At 41.2% G+C, this 21,545-nt stretch overlaps 1 protein-coding gene across 1 annotated transcript in view; it reads right to left on the bottom strand.

The window, feature by feature from the left end:
- Positions 1–6,531: 6,531 nt before the first annotated feature.
- Positions 6,532–21,545, bottom strand: part of sirt5 (sirtuin 5) — a 41,039-nt gene continuing 26,025 nt past the window's right edge. The window contains exon 9 of the mRNA XM_069913398.1: positions 6,532–7,261. Coding sequence (XP_069769499.1) covers positions 7,186–7,261 — 76 coding nt within the window. The 3' untranslated portion in view covers positions 6,532–7,185. The remainder of the gene's footprint in view (positions 7,262–21,545) is intronic.

Below are 21,545 nucleotides of genomic sequence, written 5' to 3'. Positions count from 1 at the left end.
TGTTGGTGAATGCAACTCAGAACTTCCCTCCTCTCCATGTGAATTCCATCTCCTGCTGCCTGGGAAAGGCATCCATCGAACTGAATGACACAGTCTTCTCTACCCCTCCCATTGGAATGAAGGCTCAAGTGTGTGAAAGCACACACCAACAGGCTTAAACGTTTCTTCCGTACAGCCATCAGGCTTTTAAATTCATCCCACAACAGTGCTCAAATGCAACCCTTGCTTGGCATCAACTAGTTTTCTTCCATTGTAATCCTGTACTTCTACTCACCTGCGTGAATATTAGAGATAATCTATTAGTTTACTTATAGAACCCTTCTCACTGTTCTCGATATATGACAAATAAAACGCAATCCTAAAATGTTTGCATCTACCCTCGTAATATATTAAAGACAGTGTTTGGATCGGGGATGCATCCAGGTGGTCTTAAGGCTGTCCCTCTGCTGAAAAAGGGTGTTTGTAATGACAAGCCGCTGTTCTGCGCAGAGCTCCAACAGGAGGCGCCCATTGTCACTGCACTTGCCGACGCCATGCTTGCCCAGGATTCCTGGCCAGGTTTCTGAGTCTTTGCCGACACGAGCGTTGAAGTCGCCCAGGATGACAACCTTGTCGGCTGTAGGGGTGCGTTGGATGAGGTTGCGCAGGTCGGTGTAGAACTTGTCCTTTTCTGCTGGTTCCGCCTGGAGGGTTGGAGCATAGACACTGATGAGGGTGATGTGACGCTTGTTTTGAAGGGGGAGTCGCATGGACATGATTCAGTCCGAGAGACCTGTCGGAAGGTTTTCGAGTTTGGAGGCAATGAAGCTCTTGACCATGAAGCCTACACCAGATAGGCGTCGTTCATCCGAAGGCTTGCCAGACCAGTAGAGTGTGTAGCCCGCGCCGCGTTCTTGGAGGCTGCCTACATCTGCCAGGCGGACTTCACTGAGAGCGGCTATGTCGATGTCAAGTCTGAGGAGTTCATGTGCAATGAGGGCAGACCGACGTTCAGGTCGGTGGCTGTCAGCCTTGTCTAGCATGGTTCTGATGTTCCAGCATGCTAGCTTGAGTTTGTGAGCATCTTTTGAGGGGGAGGACGTGGAGGGGGAGGACGTGGAGGGGGAGGACGTGGAGGGGGAGGACGTGGACCTGTCCTCGGGCCTGCGCAAAGGAGCTTTTAGGTGGAGTGCAGTGCGCGCAGTACTGACCCCACCCTTTACACCCATGGTTCGTGTGCCGTGGCCAAGCAAGCTGGGACGTGGCAGCGAGGTCCTTGGGTCGTAGGTTTTATATCGGAGTGGCCTTTTCCTATGCAGGTTTCTTACCCGGGCTGGAGGGGCCTGCCTCCCCTCCTAGGTCGGTCCATACTGCCCGGACCGGGGCCGAGGCCGCCGCAGCTCACCCTGTGCCTGGACTGGGGCCGCCGCCTCCCACTCTCTGCCCGGATCGGGGCCTCCGCCTGCTTCACTCGACCAAGGCCGGGGCCGCCGTCTCCCCCTTGTTCCTGCCCGGATCGGGGCCGCCGCCGTCTACCCTTCGCCCGGACCGGGGCCGGGGCCGCTGCTGCTCTCCCTGTGCCCGGACTGGGGCCGCCGCCTCCAACTCTCTGCCCGTATCGGGGCCTCCGCCTGCCTCACTCAACCGAGGCCGGGGCCACCTGCGAGAAAGTGACAAACGAGATGTGCTCCACACCAGGGTCATGCCTAGCGCGGAATGCCACACTGACCACCGGCTGGTTCGCTGCAAGCTCAACCTTCACTTCAAGCCAAAGCCCAGGAACAATAAAGCCCCCAGAAAGAGGTTCAATGTTGGAAACCTGCAGTCAGACGAAGCGAGAGGAAACTTCCAGGCAAACCTCAAAGCAAAGCTCGACGATGCAACCCGCCTCACGGACCCGTCCCCTGAAACCCTCTGGGATCAGTTGAAGACTACCATACTGCAATCCACTGAAGAGGTACTGGGCTTCTCCTCCAGGAAAAACAAGGACTGGTTTGACGAAAACAGCCAGGAAATCCAGGAGCTGCTGGCAAAGAAGCGAGCTGCCCACCAGGCTCACCTTACAAAGCCGTCCTATCCAGAGAAGAAACAAGCCTTCCGTCGCGCATGCAGCCATCTTCAGCGCAAACTCCGGAAGATCCAAAATGAGTGGTGGACTAGCCTCGCCAAACGAACCCAGCTCAGCGCGGACATTGGCGACTTCAGGGGTTTCTACGAGGCTCTAAAGGCTGTGTACGGCCCCTCACCCCAAGTCCAAAGCCCGCTGCGCAGCTCAGACGGCAAAGTCCTCCTCAGCGACAAGATCTCCATCCTCAACCGATGGTCAGAACACTTCCAATCTCTTTTCAGTGCCAACCGCTCAGTCCAAGATTCCGCCCTGCTCCAGCTCCCTCAACAGCCCCTAAGGTTAGAGCTGGATGAGATTCTCACCCTGGATGAGACATATAAGGCAATCGAACAACTGAAAAGTGGCAAAGCAGCAGGTATGGATGGAATTCCCCCCAGAGGTCTGGAAGGCTGGCGGCAAAACTCTGCATGCCAAACTGCATGAGTTTTTCAAGCTTTGTTGGGACCAAGGAAAACTGCCTCAGGATCTTCGTGATGCCACCATCATCACCCTGTACAAAAACAAAGGCGAGAAATCAGACTGCTCAAACTACAGGGGAATCACTCTGCTCTCCATTGCAGGCAAAATCTTCGCTAGGATTCTACTAAATAGAATAATACCTAGTGTCGCCGAGAATATTCTCCCAGAATCACAGTGCGGCTTTCGCGCAAACAGAGGAACTACTGACATGGTCTTTGCCCTCAGACAGCTCCAAGAAAAGTGCAGAGAACAAAACAAAGGACTCTACATCACCTTTGTTGACCTCACCAAAGCCTTCGACACTGTGAGCAGGAAAGGGCTTTGGCAAATACTAGAGCGCATCGGATGTCCCCCAAAGTTCCTCAACATGATTATCCAACTGCACGAAAACCAACAAGGTCGGGTCAGATACAGCAATGAGCTCTCTGATCCCTTCTCCATTAACAATAGCATGAAGCAAGGCTGTGTTCTCGCACCAACTCTCTTTTCAATCTTCTTCAGCATGATGCTGAACCAAGCCATGAAAGACCCCAACAATGAAGACGCTGTTTACATCCGGTACCGCACGGATGGCAGTCTCTTCAATCTGAGGCGCCTGCAAGCTCACACCAAGACACAAGAGAAACTTGTCCGTGAACTACTCTTTGCAGACGATGCCGCTTTAGTTGCCCATTCAGAGCCAGCTCTTCAGCGCTTGACGTCCTGCTTTGCGGAAACTGCCAAAATGTTTGGCCTGAAAGTCAGCCTGAAGAAAACTGAGGTCCTCCATCAGCCAGCTCCCCACCATGACTACCAGCTCCCCCACATCTCCATCGGGCACACAAAACTCAAAACGGTCAACCAGTTTACCTATCTCGGCTGCACCATTTCATCAGATGCAAGGATCGACAATGAGATAGACAACAGACTCGCCAAGGCAAATAGCGCCTTTGGAAGACTACACAAAAGAGTCTGGAAAAACAACCAACTGAAAAACCTCACAAAGATAAGCGTATACAGAGCCGTTGTCATACCCACACTCCTGTTCGGCTCCGAATCATGGGTCCTCTACCGGCATCACCTACGGCTCCTAGAACGCTTCCACCAGCGTTGTCTCCGCTCCATCCTCAACATCCATTGGAGCGCTTTCATCCCTAACGTCGAAGTACTCGAGATGGCAGAGGTCGACAGCATCGAATCCATGCTGCTGAAGATCCAGCTGCGCTGGATGGGTCACGTCTCCAGAATGGAGGACCATCGCCTTCCCAAGATCGTGTTATATGGCGAGCTCTCCACTGGCCACCGTGACAGAGGTGCACCAAAGAAAAGGTACAAGGACTGCCTAAAGAAATCTCTTGGTGCCTGCCACATTGACCACCACCAGTGGGCTGATATCGCCTCAAACCGTACATCTTGGCGCCTCACATTTCGGCGGGCAGCAACCTCCTTTGAAGAAGACCGCAGAGCCCACCTCACTGACAAAAGGCAAAGGAGGAAAAACCCAACACCCAACCCCAACCAACCAATTTTCCCCTGCAACCGCTGCAACCATGTCTGCCTGTCCCGCATCGGACTTGTCAGCCACAAACGAGCCTGCAGCTGACGTGGACTTTTACCCCCTCCATAAATCTTCGTCCGCGAAGCCAAGCCAAAGAAAGATATTAAAGACACTATTTCAACAGAGACAAGGAGGGCTGAAACTTGAACAGAATGACAGGCCCATTAGGAGTGAGAACCAGAGCAACCTATTAACACAAGGGAAAATAGCACTTTAACACTTTAGAGAGCTGTTACCACTATGGATCATTCGAATGTGCAATTAATCTGGGGATCTATTAGAATGTCCACAAAATCCATTATCATGGGAAGGAAAACCTTTCTTGTTATTGCCCAACACAAACAAGAAAGGTTTTTAAACAATGAAAGGTGGCTTGAATGTAAACCTAGGGGACCAAAACACTTGATGAGAGTGTGGCATGTTGGTTTGATCATTTTCCTTTCTTAATCAATACTTCCCAATTACATCACTACACTTAAGGAAAAAAAGCTTTAGCTAAGACACAAATATACAACTCTTCCTGGATTACAATCATCAACACAGGCGCACCTCTAGGATGCGTGTTTAGCCCACTGCTCTATTTGTTATACACCCATGACTGTGTGGCCAGGCACAATTCCAATGGCATCTACAAGTTTGCCGATGACACCACAGCTGTCGGCAGAATCACAAACGGCAATGAGGAAGCATTCAGGAGGGAGACAGATCAGCTCGTTGAATGGAGTAACAACAACCTTGCACTCAATGTCAGCAAAATCAAGATGACTGTGGACTTCAGAAGTCAGGGGTACATGACCCAATCCTCACTAAGGGCTCAGTAGTGGGGAGGTTTAGATTTAGATTCTAGTTATTGGGTTGGGGGGTGGGGTGGGGTAGGGTTTAGTTGATTTTTTTTTTTGTAGTTTTAATAGTTCTTTCCTCTTTTTTCCTTACATCAATCAACATATATTTGTAAACACTGTAACATTGTAATTTGATACTAACTGTTATAATTATCATATGTGTGTTGATTTAAATAAAATATTTTTTTTAAATTAGTGGAGAGGGTCAAGAACTTCAATTCCTGGGTGTCAACATCTCCGAGAATCTGTCCTGGAGCCTCCATATGCAATCACGAAGAAGGCTCGCCAGTAGCTATACTTTGTGAGGTGTTTGAGGAGATTCACATGTCACCGAAGACTCTCGTAAACTTCTACAGGTGTACCGTGGAGAGCATTCTGGCTGGTTGCATCACTGCCTGTTATGGAGGTCAAGAAAAAACTCGAGAGGGTTGTTAACTCGGCCTGCGAGATCAAAGTAGAAAAAGTAGCCTCTACCCTTAAAGATCCCTACCATCAGGGAAGAGCACTCGGCGGCCAAGGACAGATTCCTTCGCGCTGCTATCAGATTCCTGATATTATTGTTATTAATATTTTAGTTTTCATAGTAATGTCGTAAGCTGGTAATAATATGTATTTTTGCACTATTGACGCTGCTGCAAAACAACGAATTTCATGACTTGTTCATAATAATCCTGATCCTGCAGTTTCACACAGAGGTTATAACCCAATTTCATTGCTCTATATGCCATTTAAAGAGTCCGATGTCACAATACAATTATAGTGCAAAATCTCAAAGAAATTACTAAACATGCAGAGTATAGTTTGAAGGGTTGGTATAAAATTCCTCAAATTCAAGATGGGGACTTGTAAAGTATGACTTAAAAATCAGTAGTAATTCTGCCTATAGAGATATATATGTATATACACCTATATAAATACTTCTGCCTATTTTAAAAGTACTTAGGAATAGTCTTAATTTTCTCACTGTTATGAAACAGTAAGATTGTTAAAGCAACTTTAATATTTATTAATTCTTCATTAGTAGAGCAAAATTAAGAAACAAAGCACAGTAGTAAAAAAAAATCAGTCATCATTGAAGCAAAATGTGAATCTTGGGACATTAAATCTGTAGTTATACTTTAAATAGAGGATGGAATAAGTAGCTTAAATCTACTAATAATTTGATAAAGCACAATAACAAGTTTATGGGACTAACAAATTAAAGGCAAAACACAAAAGTACTGGAGAAGGAGGGTTAAAGCAGCAAAAGGTCTGATTGATTCCTTGAAGCAAGATAATCAGTGAGAACTTCAGGCAAACAGGTGGCAAGAAATCTGCCAAAGGAGAGATGGAGTAAGAAGTTAATAAAAACAACATTACAAGGATAAGATGGGTCAGGAGACTGTTAATTTTTAGAGAAACAGCATATGGGGTGGGGGGGAGGGAGAGGGCAGAAAGAAGAAAATTTGGTTCAACAGAACATAGCAAAAGCAAACGAGATCAGTGGTAGTCACTAAGAGGGCAAGCCTCCAAGGAGGTGAGCAGACTGGGAGTAACATTTCTACTAACCATCCGCACATTATGCTGGCACAATCTACAAAGCAAAGTTGTGTTTATAGCCATTATATTGTGCTCAGAGTGGCTTCATGTGGTCATGAACAAGTCTCTTCTGAATTCTGAAAGCAAGAAACTTACAATTGGTTTCAAGACAAGGTAAGATGAGCAAATTGGTTAGCAATGGCCAATGGGCCAAAGGGTGGCTTCCAAGCTATTTTGCTCTATGATTTAGTTTTAAATTACTGTAATGGAAATCTATAGTTACTGAAAATTTAACAAATTAAAAATAAGAGTTTTGCCTTCAAGTACACATATGAGGCAGAAACAAAAATTGGCACCAAGCTTAAATTATACTTTCATATACAGCAGTATTGCATTTGTAAACACCAAAACATAGTCATCAACAATTTCAATATGCCAGAGAAATTTAAAAATCCATACAATACATAATTCTGGCAGTATTAATCATCTGATCGGAGTTATTAGAAACAACTTCATAAATCCTAGAGAACAAAATTGTTAATAATCTTGTAGTTAATCATTTTGAAGTAAAAATATTTACTCTTTAGCGTCACTGGCCAGTCATTTAGTTAGTGGCACTCATTTCTTATCATTGCAAACACCACCATTTGTTAAAGTGCTGAATCTGAAAATATGGCCCATGAATTGTTCATTTCCTGGTTGTGAATGTTGGTGTACTTTACTTAAAAAATAACTTCAGTTTCATGACGAGCCAGCGCTGGAGGTAGTGTTGTTCCACATGGGCCTTCAAAATAAAATCTGCAAAGGAAAATACAAGACAATAATTAGAACAGAGAAGGGGAATGGGCTGAGGTTCCTTCAAACCTGTGGTTTTCAAATTGCCCCGCTGAACTTATATTCCACCTTAAGCAATCCCTAATGACTTAATTGCTCTGTGACTAGTTAGGGTTTGCTTAAGTGGTATTCGAGTGGAAAGAAAAAAAGTTTGAAAACCACTTTTTTTTTTTTAAATTTTTTAATTTTTTATTTTTCACACCATAAATCACAATAGCCATGATATACACTTTTTCTTTTCCACACATTTACAGTGACTTTTTCTCCCTCCCCCCTCCCTCCTCCCAAGCCACCCCCCCACACCCCCCCCCTCATCCATTTTAGGTATACAATCTAGGTTGCATTAATTCAGTTAGACAATGTTGTCATTCAACAAAAATACACCAGAAATTCTACTGAGTCCATTCTTTTCTTTTCTTCTCCTTCCATCAACTTAGGTAATGTTTGTTCCCGGTAGGTTTTCGCTATTGTATTTAATGTAAGGCTCCCATACTTGTTCGAATATTTCAATATTATTTCTTAAACTATATGTTATTTTTTCTAATGGAATACATTTATTCATTTCTATATACCATTGATGTATTTTCAAATTATCTTCCAATTTCCAGGTTGACATAATACATTTTTTTGCTACGGCTAGGGCTATCTTGACAAATCTTTTTTGTGCATCTTCCAAGTCAATTCCAAATTCTTTATTTTTTATGTTACTTAGGAGAAAGATCTCTGGATTCTTTGGTATATTGTTTTCTGTTATTTTATTTAATATCTGATTGAGATCATCCCAAAATTTTTCTACTCTCTCACATGTCCAGATTGCATGAATTGTTGTTCCCCTTTCTTTTTTACATCGAAAACATCTATCAGATACTGTTGGGTCCCATTTATTTAACTTTTGCGGTGTAATGTATAGTCTGTGTAACCAATTATATTGTATCATACGCAGCCTCGTATTTATTGTATTTCTCATCGTTCCAGAGCATAACTTCTCCCATGTTTCCTTTTTTATCTTTATATTTAAATCTTGTTCCCATTTTTGTTTAGTTTTACCATTTGTTTCCTCATTCTCCTTTTCTTGCAGTTTAATATACATATTTTTTATAAATCTTTTGATTAACATTGTATCTGTAATCACATATTCAAGGTTACTTCCCTCTGGTAAACTCAAGTTGCTTCCTAATTTATCTTTCAAGTAGGATCTCAGTTGGTAATATGCCAGCGCTGTATCTCCAGTTATATTGTACTTATCTCTCATTTGTTCAAAGGATAAGAATCTACTTCCTGAAAAACAATTTTCTATTCTTTTAATCCCTTTTTTTTCCCATTTTCTAAAGGCAAGGTTGTCTATTGTAAAAGGGAGTAGCTTATTTTGCGTCAATATTAGTTTTGGTATTTGGTAATTTATTTTATTTCTTTCTACATGAATCTTCTTCCATATATTGAGGAGATGGTGTAATACTGGAGAAGTTCTATGTTGTACCAATTTTTCGTCCCATTTATATAATATGTGTTCAGGTATCTTTTCCCCTATTTTATCGTCCAGTCTGGTTTTTCACTTGTTTGATAAAAATCTGATAGGTACCTTAATTGTGCGGCTCTATAATAATTTTTGAAGTTTGGCAATTGTAAGCCTCCTTGTTTATACCATTCTGTTAATTTATCTAGTGCTATCCTCGGTTTCCCCCCTCTCCATAAAAATCTCCTTATTATTTTCTTTAACTCTTTGAAGAATTTTTCTGTCAGTTGTATTGGCAATGCCTGAAATAAGTATAGTATCCTTGGAAAAATGTTCATTTTAATACAGTTTATCCTTCCTATCAGTGTTAGTGGTAGCTCTTTCCAATGCTCTAAATCGTCCTGTAATTTTTTCATTAGTGGATTGTAATTGAGTTTATATAATTGGCCTAGATTTTTGTTTATTTGCACACCTAGGTATCTTATTGCCTGCGTTTGCCATCTGAATGGGGATTCCTCCTTAAATTTTGAGAAATCCGCGTTATTCATAGGCATTGCTTCACTTTTATTTACGTTTATCTTGTATCCCGACACTTCTCCATATTCCTTCAATTTCTTATATAGTTCTTTTATTGATAGTTCTGGTTCTGTTAAGTACACTATCACATCATCCGCAAACAGACTGATTTTATATTCCCTGTCTTTTATTTTTATTCCTTTTATATTATTATCTCTTCTTATCGATTCTGCTAGTGGTTCTATAGCTAGCGCAAACAATAATGGTGATAGTGGGCATCCCTGCCGCGTTGACCTGCTTAAGTTAAATTGCTTTGATACATGTCCATTTACTGTCACTTTTGCTAACGGTCCCTCATATAATGCTTTAATCCAATTAATAAACTTCTCCGGTAAACTGAATTTTTGCAATACTTTGAACAAGTAATTCCATTCTACTCTGTCGAAGGCCTTCTCTGCGTCTAAAGCAACTGCTACTGCCGGTGCTTTATTTCCTTCTACTGCATGAATTAAGTTAATAAATTTACAAATATTGTCTGTTGTGCGTCTTTTTTTGATAAATCCAGTTTGGTCTAAATTTACCATTTTCGGTACCTGTTCTGCTAATCTGTTCGCTAATAGTTTAGCTATTATCTTATAATCTGTGTTTAGCAGAGATATTGGTCTATATGACGCTGGTGAGAGTGGATCTTTCCCTTGTTTTAGTATCACTGTAATTATTGCTGTTTTACATGAATCTGGTAAGTTTTGTGTCTCATCAATCTGGTTGATTACATCCAGGAGGGGCGGTATTATTAGGTCTTTAAATGTTTTGTAGAATTCTATTGGGAGTCCATCCTCTCCTGGTGTCTTATTATTTGGTAAATTTTTTATTATCTCTTGTATTTCTACTGTTCCAAATGGTTCTGTTAATTTATTTTGTTCCTCTATTTGTAGTTTTGGTAGTTCAATTTTAGTCAAAAATTCATCTATTTTCCCTTCTTTCCCTTCGTTTTCGGTTCGGTATAATTGTTCATAGAATTCTCTGAAGTTTTCCTTAATTTCTTTTGGATTATATGTAATTTGTTTGTCTTTTTTCCTTGTTGCCAATACCATTTTCTTAGTTTGCTCTGTCTTAAGCTGCCATGCTAAGATTTTGTGTGTTTTTTCACCTAGTTCATAATATTTCTGTTTTGTCTTCATTATATTCTTCTCCACCTTATATGTTTGTAATGTTTCATATTTTATTTTTTTATCCGCCAATTCTCTTCTTTTGGTTGTTTCTTCCTTTATTGCTAATTTTTTTTCTATGTTTATTATTTCCCTTTCCAACTGCTCTGTTTCCTGATTATAGTCCTTCTTCATCTTGGTTGCATAACTTATTATTTGCCCTCTAATGAATGCTTTCATTGCGTCCCATAGTATAAACTTATCTTCCACTGATTCCGTATTTACTTCAAAGTACATTTTTAGTTGTTTTTCAATAAATTCTCTAAAATCCTGTCTTTTAAGTAGCATGGGGTTTAATCTCCATCTATACATTCTTGGAGGGATGTCCTCTAGCTCTATTGCCAATAACAGGGGTGAGTGGTCCGATAATAGTCTAGCTTTATATTCCGTTTTCCTAACTCTCCCTTGAATGTGGGCTGATAACAGGAATAGGTCTATCCTTGAGTATGTTTTATGTCTAGTCGAGTAGTATGAGTATTCCTTTTCTTTTGGGTTTTGTTTCCTCCATATGTCCACAAGTTTCATTTCTTGCATTGATTTAATTATAAATTTGGTTACTTTGTTCTTCCTGTTAATTTTTTTCCCCGTTTTATCCATATTTGGATCCAAATTCAGATTGAAATCCCCTCCTATTAGTATGTTCCCTTGCGTATTAGCTACCTTCAAAAAGATATCTTGCATAAACTTTTGATCTTCTTCGTTAGGTGAATATATATTAAGTAGATTCCAAAGCTCTGAATATATCTGACATTTTATCATAACATATCTCCCTGCTGGATCTATTATTTCCTCTTCTATTTTAAATGGCACATTTTTGCTAATTAATATAGCCACTCCTCTTGCTTTTGAATTATACGATGCTGCTGTTACATGTCCTACCCAATCTCTCTTTAATTTCTTGTGCTCCAATTCAGTTAAGTGTGTTTCTTGGACAAATGCTATATCTATTTTTTCCTTTTTCAGTAAATTTAGTAGTTTCTTCCTTTTAATTTGGTTATGTATTCCATTAATATTTAGAGTCATATAGTTCAGCGTAGCCATTTTATATTTTGTTTATCTTCTCTTTCCGTTTTTCCATCATTACCTTTCCTCCTTTTCCATTTCTGTTTTCTTATTTTCAACTCTTTACCAGACAACATTCCTACAACATCCAACATTTTCCTTATTCTCCTATTTCTATCTTCTTTATCCCCAATCTCCCCTTCCCCTCCTGAGTTGCCCTTTATCCCTTGTCGGACAACCACATCTCCCCTCTCCATTTGGATTTGCGAATCCACTCGCAAGCGTCAACTGATTTTGCAGTGACCGCTCTTTTCCCCCACCCAGCCCCCCCCAGAAAAGATTTCGCTTTTTATATGTCACAAAGGTCACTCTTTTAATTCCCTCCTTATTCTCTCTATTCCATTACCTTCCCTTATTAATTCTTGTCTATACTCTCTATGTTTTCCTCTAATTACAGATACTTTCACATATGCCCATTGTCTCTATTCACTCTTATACCTCTTTACCTGCATACATATCAATCGTGGTCATTGTTACCCTCCTTACCCGTCTTCATCCCTCAGTCTATTTTTGTCTTTACCCACATACATATCAATCGTGATAATTTTTGCTCTCATTACCCGTCTTCATCCCTCAGTCTATTTTTGTCTTTACCCACATACATATCAATCGTGATCATTTTTGCTCTCATTACCCGTCTTCATCCCTCAGTCTATTTTTGTAATTGTTCTGCAAATTTTCGTGCTTCTTCTGGATCCGAGAATAGTCTGTTTTGTTGTCCTGGAATAAATATTTTCAATACCGCAGGATGCTTCAGTGTAAATTTATATCCTTTCTTCCATAAAATCGCTTTTGCTGTATTGAACTCTTTTCTCTTCTTTAGGAGTTCGAAGCTTATATCTGGATAAATGAAGATTTTTTGCCCTTTATACTCCAGTGGTTTGTTGCCCTCTCTTACTTTTTCCATTGTCTTCTCCAGTACCTTTTCTCTTGTAGTATATCTTAGGAATTTTACTACAATAGATCTTGGTTTTTGTTGTGGTTGTGGTTTAGGGGCCAATGCTCTATGTGCCCTTTCTATTTCCATTTCTTGCTGTAGTTCTGGACATCCTAGGGCCTTAGGGATCCATTCTTTTATAAACTCCCTCATATTCTTGCCTTCTTCATCTTCCTTAAGGCCCACTATCTTTATGTTATTTCTTCTGTTATAATTTTCCATTATATCTATTTTTTGGGCTAGTAATTCTTGTGTCTCTTTAGTTTTTTTATTAGATTCCTCCAATTTCTTTTTTAAGTCTTCTACCTCCATTTCTGCTGCTATTGCCCGTTCTTCCATCTTGTCCATTTTTTTCCCCATTTCTGTTAAGGTCATATCCATTTTATTTATTTTCTTTTCTGTGTTGTTTATTCTTCTTCTTAAATCATTGAATTCCTGTGTTTGCCATTCTTTAAATGACTCCATGTATCCTCTAACAAAAGCAAGTATATCCTTTACCTTGCCTTTCCCTTTATCTATTTCACTGTATTCTTCCTCTTCTTCTTCCTCTGGGTTGGCCATCTGTTGTTTCTTTGTTGCCCTTTCCTCCTCTTCTTTCTTGTTTCTATTGTCTTCTGTGGTCTCTTCTTGCTGCAGGTGTTCTGCAGCTGTCGTTGCCGGCTGTGGAGATCGACTCCCCAGCTGGTCCCCCCTCCCGTCGGTGTGTTTTTTTTCATGCGCATGCGCGGTTGCGCACTTTTACTCGGCTCTGTGAGCCATTGTTGTAGTTCTTTTTCTACCGACCTGAGGTAGTGGGGTCTTCTCTCCACAGCGGGCCTCTTCGGACAGGTAAGGCCTTCACCTTTTTCCTCCGTTGTCTTCTCTTCCTCTCTTCTTTCCGTTGATTTTGATTTTTCTCCTTTTGTCTCCATCTTCTTTCCACCTTTATACTCACTTTTCTTTAACTTGTATTTCTGTGCCTTTGTATTTTCTCTTGTTTTTCCCGACTTTTCTGGAGAGGGCTGGAGTTCACCGTCCGGCCACTACTCCATCACGTGACTCCTCCGAAAACCACTGTTTTAATTGTACTTAATAGACTCACTAAGTGCACAGTTTCAAAACTCCAAATGACAATTTTTCTCAAGCAAAATATTTCAGTTACAAATGGGTCTAGATCAGTGGTTCTCAACTTTTCCCTTCCCATTCACATACCACCTTAAGCAATCCCTTACTAATCACAAAGCACTTATGGCAAAGGGATTGCTTAAGGTGGAATGTGAATTTGGAGTGGCAGTTTGAAAACCACTGTTCACAGCCGCAAGCACTGGGGGGTGCAAAATTCATTGGATGCAAATGACAATCATCTTAAAATAGAAAGTCATGAATAGTCATTGTGTAATATGGCTAAGGTACTGGTCATGCAGAGAATTTTACAAAATATATTTAGACTAGTGGCTAGTTATTAAACAATCGAATTAAAGTATTAGATAGAACTGAAACGTGGGACTTTTTTTGTTGATTTGCAGACAAGTTGCGGTGAAAATTAGTTTTTTTTGCTTGAGCTTTGAGTCATAATTTCCCAAAAACTATAAATTAAATCTATTATGTACAGCAAAAGAGACACAAGGCATGGAAACAGGCCATTCAACCCACTAATTCTGCCAACCAACATGCATCCATTTACATTCATCTCATTTTATTCCTCCCAAATGCTCTCAACTTTCCCAGATTCTATCTTCACTCTGAAGGAAATTTCAGCATTAATCAACCAACCGGCATATCTCTGCTGTGAGAGAAGAATTTGGAGCACCCGGAGGAAAACTAAGCAGTCTTTGGAGAATGTGTAAACTCCCCAGAGACAGCACCCAAGGTTGAGATTGATCTGTGCATTGGAGCTGGGAGGCAGCAGCTCTATTAGCTGTACCACTGTGCTTGACTATCTATATGAATTAAAAAAAGTTTTTTTACAAAGTTCCCAGTCAATAAACTAAAAACACACTTGGCAGTAGTGATCAAAAGTCAGGGTATCCCTCAATCAAAATATATTAGGTGTTATGGATTAAAGCTTCCTATCCAAATGTAGGAAGAGCTAGGATATAAGAAAAATTAAAGGACTGTCATGGCAAACTTTAGACCTATAGCTATTTACAATCCATGCAAGTCATTTTATCTGACTACATCCAATCAACTGGCATGGAGGCAATAATCTTCCTGATACTAATTCTATTACATTTCATCCTATATCTTGGGATGAAAACAAATTGAGCATGAGGCATGGAAATTGGGTACATTTCCCCAAAAAGACAAGTGCATCACAGGCAACAGGCACACATGTGTGTGAGTAGCTCAGAGGGTACTCTTATAAAAGAATGAGTGAAATGAGTAACACAGCGCTGAATCATGGAAACCAAGTGTGCCAGAACTTTGAACACCAACATTTTTAAATTATTACTGCTTTAAGTGAGCTGTTCTTGGTATACCTGTACTCAGAGAAAATAACAGTTTCCTTGACATTTCAGACATTTTCCCAATTCATTCTTCATTTGCAGCCTCCATCATATAGTGGCCAAAAGTGAGTCATTTTCATCTGGAAGAGTTTAGTGAAACGGTTTCGATTGATGAAAAATCTTATTTATTCTGTGACCAAAAATTACTCTTTCTGCCAATTAAGTCAATTTGGGCTTTCAAATGTTAAATCAATATCGTTGTGTGACACTAAAAAATAAAACAATGTCCAATCACCTAATCATCTCATTAGGAGTTAATGATAAATTTCTTAAATATTGTTTCAAATCCATCTGGACACAAAGGAGAAAAGCAGAGTTGAGGGAAAAGTAGGAAGAAAATTTACTATAGAAAAATAATTAATCTTTTACACGAGAATAACAACTGATATTCTTCATCAGCAATCAACATTAAAAATTATGCCAGCAGATTCAAAACAATAACATTACACAATTACAATCCACACACTGCTCTTGCAAATCCATCTCGCTAAGGAGCTCTCAGAACTCCAGACTGTCAATCAAAGTCAACTTGCTGTCAGGAAAGGCCTAATTTCTTTATTCCAATACAGTATACTTCTGATTAACCGAAAACCAATCAACTGGAATTCTGAGTATCCTTAAGTTTTTTTCAAGTGTGACGTGATATCACAATTTGAAAAAAAGTTGAAAAAATTTTACCCATCTCCCCGCTCTCTCGCCCAAGCTGCGCTCTCTCCGCTTGCCCGAGCTGTACTGCCGCTTTCTTCCCACTTGCCTGAGCCATGTTCCCTCCCTGCTCGCCTGCCCGCAAAGCCACGCCTTCTCCCTGCTTGCCCGAGTCTCTTCCTCTGTCAAATACTCTTTCAGCAGGGAGGGGTCGCTGAGATTCTGCTGGAGGACAATTCCTGTGCAATCTCCTACCACTTTCAGATGAGGTGGGGGCCACGGGCCGCAGGGCGGGAGCGGGGGCCACGGGCCGCAGGGCGGGAGCGGGGGCCACGGGCCGCAGGGCGGGAGCGGGGGCCACGGGCCGCAGGGCGGGAGCGGGGGCCACGGGCCGCAGGGCGGGAGCGGGGGCCACGGGCCGCAGGGCGGGAGCGGGGGCCACGGGCCGCAGGGCGGGAGCGGGGGCCACGGGCCGCAGGGCGGGAGCGGGGGCCACAGGGCGGGAGCGGGGGCCGCAGGGCGGGAGCGGGGGCCACGGGCCGCAGGGCGGGAGCGGGGGCCACGGGCCGCAGGGCGGGAGCGGGGGCCACGGGCCGCAGGGCGGGAGCGGGGGCCACAGGGCGGGAGCGGGGGCCACAGGGCGGGAGCGGGGGCCACAGGGCGGGAGCGGGGGCCACAGGGCGGGAGCGGGGGCCACAGGGCGGGAGCGGGGGCCACAGGGCGGGAGCGGGGGCCACGGGCCGCAGGGCGGGAGCGGGGGCCACGGGCCGCAGGGCGGGAGCGGGGGCCACGGGCCGCAGGGCGGGAGCGGGGGCCACGGGCCGCAGGGCGGGAGCGGGGGCCACGGGCCGCAGGGCGGGAGCGGGGGCCACGGGCCGCAGGGCGGGAGCGGGGGCCACGGGCCGCAGGGCGGGATCGGGGGCCACGGGCCGCAGGGCGGGAGCGGGGGCCACGGGCCGCAGGGCGGGAGCGGGGGCCACGGGCCGCAGGGCGGGAGCGGGGGCCACAGGGCGGGAGCGGGGGCCACAGGGCGGGAGCGGGGGCCACAGGGCGGGAGCGGGGGCCACAGGGCGGGAGCGGGGGCCACAGGGCGGGAGCGGGGGCCACAGGGCGGGAGCGGGGGCCACGGGCCGCAGGGCGGGAGCGGGGGCCACGGGCCGCAGGGCGGGAGCGGGGGCCACGGGCTCCAGGGAAGGATTGGCAGCAGCGGTGAGGAGGTGTTGGGGATTGACGACTGCTTGGGGAGGTGTCAGGGATCAGCGACTGCTGATACAAGTATTCTTTTTTTTAAATAATTATTAATTTTTTACACTATGAACCATACCAACCAAAATATGCACAAACATTTCCCAATCAAATTTACACAGTGGTCTTTTCTACCCTTTTTTTTCCCCTTTCCCTCCCTCCCCTCTACCCACCCCCCCTCCAAAACCCATAAATATTCAACATTTACAATACAATAAAACCAGAAAACAATATTTTCACACAAAGGAAAATAAACAAGAAAAATGCGTCATCTATTTATTACACACTAAATCTAGTCGTTTTGTCTTATAATTTTTCATTCTCATTTTAGGGGATGGAGGTTGTAGTCAAGCTCTCTCTGATATGTTTCATGTATGGTTTCCAAATTTGTTCAAATAATGTGACTTTATTTTTTAAATTATATGTTATTTTTTCCAAAGGAATACATTTATTCATTTCCATGTACCATTGTTGTATTCTCATGCTATCTTCCATTTTCCAAGTTGACATTATACATTTTTTTGCTATCGCTAAGGCTATCATAATGAATTTTTTTGCACTTTATCCAATTTGAGGCCTAATTCTCTACTTCTTATGTTTAAACAAATATCTCTGGTTTTTTTGGTATGTTATTTATTGTAATTTTATTTAGTATCTGATTTAATTCTTCCCAAAACGTATTCACTTTCATACATGCCAAGTTGCATGTAATGTTGTTCCCATTTCCTTCTTACAGTGAAAACATTTATTCGTTAATGTTGAATCCCATTTTAAAAATTTTTTAGGAGTAATATATACCCTGTGTAACCAAATATACTGTATCATGCGTAATCTTGTGTTTATTGTATTCTTCATAGTTCCAGAACATAACTTTTCCCATACTTCATTTTTTATTTTTTTATGTTTAGATCCTTTTCTCACTTCTGCTGAGGTTTATAGTTTATTTCATTTTCCTCATCTTGCAGCTTAATGTACATGTTGGTTATAAATCTTTTAATTATCATTGTGTCTGTAATCACGTATTCAAAGCTGCTTCCTTCAGGTAATCTCGAGCTGTTTCCCAATTTATCCTTTAAACAAGCTTTCAATTGATGATATGCAAACATTGTACCATGAGTTATTCCATATTTGTACTTCAACTGTTCAAATGTTAATAAATTATTTTCCAAAAAACAATTTTCTATTCTTTTGATTCCTTTTCTCTCCCATCTCTAAAGGAAAGGTTGTCTATTGTAAAAGGGATTAGCGGATTTTGCGTCAATAGTAATTTTGGTATTTGATCATTTGTTTTTTTTCCTTTCTAAGTGGATCTTCTTCCATGTATTAAGTAAATGATGGAGTACTGGTGAGTTTTTATATTGCATCAGCTTTTCATCCCACTTATAAAGTATATGTTCCCCCTTTTCCCCTATTTTATCTAGTTCTATCTTAGTCCAGTCTGGTTTTTCCTTTGTCTGGTAACAAATCTGATAAATACCTTAATTGTGCGGCTCTATAATAATTTTTAAAGTTTGGTAACTGCATACCACCTTGATTATACCTCTCTGCTAATTTATCTAATGCTACCCTTGGATTCCTCCCTTTCCACAAGAATTTCCTTATTATTCTCTTTAGTTCCTGAAATAATTTTTCTGTTAAAAGAATTGGTAACGTTTGAAATAAGTATTGTATCCTTGGGAACACGTTCACTTTAATGCAGTTTATCCTCCCTATCAACGTTAGCGGTAATTCTTTCCACTGTTCTAAGTCTTCCTGCAATTTCTTTATTAGTGGCTGATAATTTAGTTTGTACAAGTGGCTTAAGTTATTATCTAACCTGATCCCTAGGTATCAGATTGCTTGTGCTTGCCATTTAAATGGTGATTCTTTTTTAAATTCTGTATAGTCTGCGTTACTCATTAGCATCTCTTCACTTTTATTTGCGTTGATCTTGTACCCTGATATTTCTCCATATTCCTTCAATTTCTTATGTAATTCTTTTACTGATGCCTCTGGTTCTGTTAGGTATACTATGATGTCATCTGTAAATAAGCTGATTTTTATACTCCTTCTCCTTTTATTTTTATCCCTTTTATTTTATTTTCTCTCCTTATCAGTTCTGCCAAAGGTTCTATGGCTAAGGCGAACAATGAGGGGGATAGTGGACATCCCTGTCTAGTTGACCTACTTAATTTAAAGTGACTCAATATATATCCATTTATTGTTACCTTCGCCAACGGTTCATTATACAATGCTTTAATCCAATTTATATATTTTTCTGGTAGATTGAACTTCTGTAATATTTTAAATAAGTAATTCCACTCTACTCTGTCAAAGGATTTTTCTGCATCTAGAGCACACATGTCAAACTCAGGCCCGCGGGCCAAATTTGGCCCGAAATATAATTATATTTGGCCCGCTGGCCACCACGCCTGTATAGCACATGCACAGTGAATACTACAAATCCCAGAATGCATTGCAAATACATTGGCGCCGGCCCGTCAGCCCGCTAATCGCCCCCACCTCCTCTCTTTACTTTCATTAGCATCTGTGACCTGTCGCCCAACTCACATGTAATAAACCCCTTACAGAAATGGCCAAACGAAAGACAGAAAACAGGACCTTTCAACACAGGTGGGAGGCAAACTCTGACCCCAGAGTTTGATGAACTTGCATCTAAGAAGAGATGCCAAGTATCTGGTTTAGACCCAGGTGCATCAGAGTAAATCACAGTGTAGCAAGCTAAGCTTGGATTCATATTTTCTTTGGTTAACTTTGGACTGTTCATAGTTGAAAGATTGGATTTTCATTGAAACAAGTTGTTATTTTTTTTGACTTGTTGGCTTGTGAAAAAAAAACATTTAAAAGGAGCTTAAAGGCTATAGAGAAATATTATTTATTGAATATTTTATTTCTCATTTGTTAATGCTTCTTCTGGAAAGAGTTTAACCAAAACTATTATTAAACATTTATTTTAATAAGAAAAAGTTTAATATTACATATGTTGAAAGAAGAGAAAATATGCAGATGTTGTTGAAAATTTTCAATAAATATTTAGTTTGGCCCACGACTTAGTCCAAGTTTTTAATTTTGGCCCTCTGTGAATTTGAGTTTGACACCCCTGGTCGAACTGCGTGGATTAGATTAATAAGTTTGCAAACATTGTCCGCTGTGCATCTTTTCTTAATAAATCCAGTTTGATTTTGTTTTACTATTTAGGGTACACAATGGGCCAATCTGTTTGCTAATAATTCCACTATTATTTTATAGTCTGAGTTAAGTAGAGATATTGGTCTACATGATGCTGGTGTTGATGGATCCTTCCCCATCTTTGGAATTACTGTAATTATTGCTGTCTTACATGAATCTGGCAAGTTTTGTGTTTCTTCCATCTGGTTTATTACTTCCAGGAAAAGAGGAATTAATAACTCTTTAAATGTTTTATAGAATTCTATTGGAAATCCATCCTCTCCTAGTGTTTTATTGTCCGGCAGCTTTTTTAATATATTCTGTACTTCCTCTATTTCAAATGGTTTTATTAGTTTGTTTTGTTCCTCTTCTTGCAATTTCGGCAGTTCAATTTTAGCTAAAAATTCTTCTATTTTGTCATCTTTCCCCTCATTCTCAGTTTGATATAATTGTTCATAAAATTCCTTAAATTTTCATAAATCTCTGTTGGATTATATGTAATTTGTTTGTCCTTTTTCCTTGATGCTAGTATCATTCTTTTAGTTTGTTCTGTTTCAAGTTGCCAGGCTAATATTTTGTGTTTTTTCTCCCATTTTGTAATACTTTTGCTTTGTTTTCATTATGTTCTTCTCCACCTTGTACGTTTGTAATGTTTCGTATTTAATTTTTTTGTCTGCCAATTCTCTCCTTTTCGTTGTATCATCCCTTTTTACTAGTTCTTTTTCTGTACTTACTATCTCCCTTTCCAAATGCTCTATTTCTCGATTGTAATCTTTTTTCATCTTAGTCACATAACTTATTACCTGCCCTCTAATGAAGGCTTTCATTGCATCCCATAATATAAATTTGTCTTTCACTGATCCTGTGTTTATTTCAAAATATATTTTAATTTGGCGTTCAATAAACTCCCTAAATTCCTGTCGTTTAAGTAACATGGAGTTTAATCTCCATCTATATGTTCTTGGTGGGATGTCCTCCAGTTCTATTGCTAATAATAGGGGTGAATGATCTGATAGTAGTCTAGCTTTATACTCAGTTTTTCTGACTCTCCCTTGAATATGGGCTGACAACAAAAACTTATCAATCCTTGAATAAGTTTTGTGCCTCCTCGAATAATATGAAAATTTCTTCTCTCTTGGGTGTTGCCTCCTCTATATATCCATAAGTTTCATTTCCTGCATTGATTTAACCATAAATTTGGCTACTTTATTCTTTTTACTTGTCTTTTGTCCAGTTTTATCCAACATTGGGTCCAAATTAAGGTTAAAATCCCCTCCTATCAATATATTTCCTTGTGTGATGCAATCTTAAAAAAAAATATCCTGCATAAACTTTTGATCCTCCTTGTTAGGCCCATATATATTGAGCAAATTCCAAAATTCTGAGTATATCTGACACTTTATCACTGCATACCTCCCTGCCGGATCTATTATTTCCTCCTCAATTTTGATTGGTACATTTTTGTTAACTAGTATGGCTAGCTTTTGAATTTACGGATGCTGCCGTTACGTGTCCTACCCAGTCTCTC

The sequence above is a fragment of the Narcine bancroftii genome, chromosome 1, assembly GCF_036971445.1.
Source record: "Narcine bancroftii isolate sNarBan1 chromosome 1, sNarBan1.hap1, whole genome shotgun sequence".
NCBI classification, from domain to species: Eukaryota; Metazoa; Chordata; class Chondrichthyes; order Torpediniformes; family Narcinidae; genus Narcine; species Narcine bancroftii.
This window is presented reverse-complemented; position numbering and strand designations above follow the sequence as displayed.